We start from the raw sequence: 5,120 nt of genomic DNA, 5'->3' as shown, positions 1-5,120 counted from the left end.
GTTTTGGGGTTGCCATTAGCTCCCTCTCTCCCTTAACTATCTGCAAATTCCCACAGCAGCTAAGGCACACTGCAAGGGCTGGGTAACTTAAGACAACACACTCCTCTGTTGTCTGCAGCACACAGCCAGTCACACTGCAAAAAAAAGAGAAAATCCTAGCAAGCTTTTTTGTCTAGTTTCAAGGGAAAACATTTAGTCATTCTTAACTAGTACTTTTGAACTAGAATTTAGAACTAGAACTATTTACACTATTTGTCCATGGGGGCAAGGTATTTTTACTTGTTATAAGCAATATTTACTTGAAACGAGTGAAAAAGATTATGTAAAAATAACTTGCCCCACAGAGAAATGTCTTAAAACATGTCTAAATAGTCTACGTTCTAGTTCTAAATGCTATTTCAAAAGTACTAGTTATTGGGTGATTTTTTACTAACCGGTAAATTAAAATTAACTAGATGTTTTTATTTGAGACTAAACAAATAAGCTTGCAAGGATTTTCATTCGCTGCAGTGCATTTTTGGCCCAGATGCGGCCCAGATGTGGGGCTGGCTCCCCATCCAGTGCCAGATCTGGGCCGCATCTGGGCCAAAACCGCAAAGGGTGTGTTTAAGCTTTTGAACTCAGTGTTCCCCTGCAGCAATTAAAGGAAGAGCTGTGATAATGTGATAATGTGAGATTAGATACCATGTGCTTATAGAGAAGTGAGCATTGAGAGTGAGTGGGCTAATTAAAAACACATTCAGGGCATTCAGTAATAAAAACGTAATTGCAATAGAAAAATGCAAACATATTACTGTTGGTGCTGTCTTGAATATCAAGCACTGTAGAGGACAGCATACAAAAGATGAGCTGTTGTTTTTTAACAAAAATAATATAATATGGGCTAAGACTGCCAAGGATTCGATTTTGTCTGGAGACTCGGGGTTGGCGATGTTCCCTAAACATCTGATACCGTTTGTTTTTGCTGCCCGCCCAGAATGTCTAGTGAAAGGGATTCCAGTTTGTCAGTAGAGATTCCAGTTTGTGATCACAGAGTGCACACAACAAAATTCCTACATTTTCTACATTAAACCCATTTCACCTGAGAACATATAGTAGAGAGAGTATAAGAGTAGAAGTAGAATTAAAATTGTTAAGTGAAAGCCCAACTGGGAGGATGGGGGATAGCACTGGTTAATTACTCCCCCCAACAACCTGGCAGGTTGGGAGTCCAACCTTTGGGCTACAAGTCTGACGCCCTAACCGCTTACCCATGACTGACTGTGGGATCATGGCAGGATAAATGTATGAAGAGTTCAGATGCAAAAACCCCTAACTCCATTTCTGAAGACCTGCACTTCTACATTTTTAGAGCACCCCGTTGTTGGTTTTGGTTTACATTTATGTACTTGATAATACATATAAATAGCTATATTACATAAATAAAATAAATAATATGCAATTTTGATAGCTTTGTATTAAATACAAATTAATTGAGATTATTTTCGGAAAAGGCACTTAGGGGGATTTGCATCTGAACTCTTGGTATGCATGTACAGTATATGCAGCCAATGTTGGACCAGAAAATACAGAATACAACTGGCAGTGAGGGAGAACAGTACATCATATTCCTCTACACTCAGCTGATTCTTTTACCCAAGTGACTTGCAGGTATTTAGGTATAGGACACTGGTGACAATCCGTGAAACAATGTGGGGTTAAGGAAGACAAAATTCTGTTTCATTTAATTCCAAAGTGTTAACATGATGTTTTCAAATTGGAATTAAGTTTTATTTGGAATAAAATGTATTAATTCTGAATTAAATGTCTCATGTAAAGAAGGCCTTTACATGAGACATTTAATTCAGAATTAACTCAATTTCATTCCAAATAAAAAATAATTCCAATTTGAAAACATCATGTTCACACTTTGGAATTAAATGAAACAGAATTTAATTCTGAATCATTAGTTTGGAATTAAAAGTATCATGTAAACATGGCCAATGACAAGGGAGAATAGTGAACATCGCTAGTCGTTCACTCCCACAACCACTGGCCAGTGACTGACCCATAAAAACCACCAGTTCATAAAGGCACATAAAACAGCTCATGAAACACACATATTCAATTGGAGTTGTGCATCCACACCTGCTTACACACATACGCTATATACCCACACAAAGGTACTCATTTCTATAATCAATAACCAATCAGTAATCAATTTCCACAAATGGCCCTTTAACCCTCATCAGTGTGTGGAGGTGGTGAGTTCATGACACTCACGAGCTGCTCTCGTCCTTGGCTGTCAATCAATGATTAATCAATACCTACTGAGTGTGTGTGTGTGTGTGTGTGTGTCTGTGTGTCTGTGAGCGTGCATGTGTGTGTGTGTGTGTGTGTGTGTGTGTGTGTGTGTGTGTGTGTGTGTGTGTGTGTGTGTGTGTGTGTGTGTGTGTGTGTGTGTGTGTGTGTGCATGCGTGTGAATGTGAATGTGTGTGTGTGTCTGTGTGTACGTGTGTGTGTGTGTGTGTGCATGTATGTGTGTGTGTGTGTGTGTGTGTGTGTGTGTGTGCGTGTGTGTGTGCGTGCGTGTGTGTGTGTGCATGCGTGTGTGTGTGCATAGGCGAGTCGACATGCGTGTGTGTGTGTGTGTGTGTGTGTGTGTGTGTGTGTGTGTGTGTGTGTGTGTGTGTGTGTGTGTGTGTGTGTGTCTGAGTGTGCTCTGCTCTCTACTTAGTGGAGTCTGTTAGTGTGTGTGGCCGTCACCACTGAGTGACCTGCCACTATAAGGTGACACTGGGACAGCCAGGGCCTGGTTTCTCGAAAGCATACCTGTTAGCCAGTTTGCAACTTGAGTAGTTGTCAAGGAGATATTGCATGGCAAACAACAACGTAGTTCGCAACTATGGTTTCGAGAAACACACCTCAGTCGCAGAATTCCAAATCTGAGGCCCTGAGCAAAGAACAATTTTGAGTAGACTCTGCTGACATACGCTATGTTTACATGAGACATTTAATTCCAAATTAACTCACTTTAATTCGGAATGAATCTTATTTCCCTTTGAAAACATCATGTAAACATTTCACAATTCGGAATTAAATGAAAGATCAAAGGGAACTCGCGGAACTATTTAATTCTGAATTATTAATTTGGAATTAAAAACGTCATGTAATTATAGCCATTGTCAGACAATGTTGGTGATAGGTCACACTTACTTTCTTCTTCTTTTTTTATTCAGAATGAATAAAAAGAAAAAAGAAGCAACTCATTGCAGAATGAATAAAAAAAAGAAAAGAAAGTGCGTTGTTCGCACAGAATAAGCGAGCAAAAAGTGTTTTTTTAAAAAGTGTGTGGCTTATTTTTTTTGAAGTATTGAGCGCTCCTGCGTTTACCAGAACCTTGAAGTTGTGCATGGATCTTTGAACTGTTACTTCTACTTTTCTACTTTTGTTTACATCTTTTGCTAACAAGTCACACTTACCGATATGTACACAGCGGCGAAGGCAGACAGCGTTGCATGCTGGGAAGGGAAAGTCTTCCTGCCGTGTTGATGGGAGACAGAGAGAAAGATAGACAGCAGCGTCAAGTCAGATGATAAACACAAATACAAGCACACATTTCATACAGACACACACACAGACACACACACGCACACACACACACACACACACACACACACACACACACACACACACACACACACACACACACACACACACACACACACACACACACACACACACACACACACACACATACACACACACACGCAACACACACACACACACACACACACACACACACCATACAATATGCACACTTCATAAAAAACACCCATACAAACTCAGACCTTATAACATTTTCACACTACACTCACACATTTCACACGTGCAAACAAGCTCACAAACACACACAACTCACATGCACACACACAAGCAACCTCATGTCCCATCAAATCGGGATTTCACAGACTGTCAGAGCACACACAACAGAGGAAAGAGTAGAGTGAGGTAACTCCACAGTGTCAAAATTTCAGCAAGTGTTGTGACACACACACACACACACACACACACACACACACACACACACACACACACACACACACACACACACACACACACGCACACACACACACACGCACACGCACACGCACAAACACACGAGGGGAAAGAGACTTGACAGTAAAAGCGCATGAAAACAGTATCAGCGATTGTAGCAGGTTCCTTCCCAGCCTGGCTAGCAGCCTAGTAGTTATCACTGATTCTTGAGAAAGTGGCTAAAACAGGTTGTAATCTTGAAAGAAAAAAACGAAGTGAATTACAAAATAATATGGTATATCCTCGTAGACAAAGGTCTTGGCTTTTCAGAAATGCACAAGGCCAATCTCCCCATTTTCAATTTTTTTCAGAAATCAGGTTTTTCTCCGATCATGCCTTGTTTTTTGTCAACACCGTCAGACACAATTAAAAGCAATAAAAAGTGTTTTGATTTGGTTGCATGTGTATCTGGAGTTTTTCAGTGATTGTGTGTGTTTTTTGGTTCACACATACGCCTTTAAATGTTGAAAATTCACTTTCATTCTATTTTAATACTGCTTCATGTGTTCTAATTTAAAAATATGTGCTGTCAGACAATGCTTACTTAATGCCTAAATAGATCAAACAATTTTTTGTAATTTCACAAATATTCGTGTAGGCTTAAATTTGCTATAACTTTGATAATTCAACAACTTCAAAGGAAAATTTTGTAAACACATTCATTTAAAATGTCCAAAACTCCTTCTTACGGTGGTGACTTAAGAACTGACGGTGGTGACAGTAATCTGAAAGTGGTGAAAGTGACCTAATTATTACCTACATTTAGCAAAATCAATAGCCCTCTCAAGTCAATGACATCTAGCATAAACACTTTATTTTTGTGTGTGCACATTATGTTTGTGCATGTGTTTTTTCTTAATTTGTTAGATCCTCTAGGAAGTAGGACTAGATTATTGAAAATGTGGCACAAATAGGTTTTAAGTCGTTAAAATCCAAAATATAGAGGTGTATTATCATAAATAAACGTCTTGGCTGTGCAGTGAATGTATTGGCCAAGCTCCCCATGTTTTACATTTTTCATAAAATTGGCTCTTTCTTGGTT

General features: G+C 39.3%; 1 protein-coding gene across 1 annotated transcript in view; it reads right to left on the bottom strand.

Annotated features, from left to right (window-relative positions):
* Nucleotides 1–2,103: 2,103 nt before the first annotated feature.
* The window catches only part of LOC134450533 (phospholipid phosphatase-related protein type 3-like), a 7,159-nt gene continuing 4,142 nt past the window's right edge, over nucleotides 2,104–5,120 (bottom strand). Inside the window, exons 3-4 of the mRNA XM_063200373.1 lie at nucleotides 3,463–3,520; nucleotides 2,104–2,127 (exon numbers count right to left, since the gene is read on the bottom strand). Of these exons, the coding sequence (XP_063056443.1) occupies nucleotides 2,104–2,127; nucleotides 3,463–3,520 (82 nt within the window). The remainder of the gene's footprint in view (nucleotides 2,128–3,462; nucleotides 3,521–5,120) is intronic.

Source organism: Engraulis encrasicolus, chromosome 6 (assembly GCF_034702125.1).
Source record: "Engraulis encrasicolus isolate BLACKSEA-1 chromosome 6, IST_EnEncr_1.0, whole genome shotgun sequence".
Taxonomy (NCBI): domain Eukaryota; kingdom Metazoa; phylum Chordata; class Actinopteri; order Clupeiformes; family Engraulidae; genus Engraulis; species Engraulis encrasicolus.
This window is presented reverse-complemented; position numbering and strand designations above follow the sequence as displayed.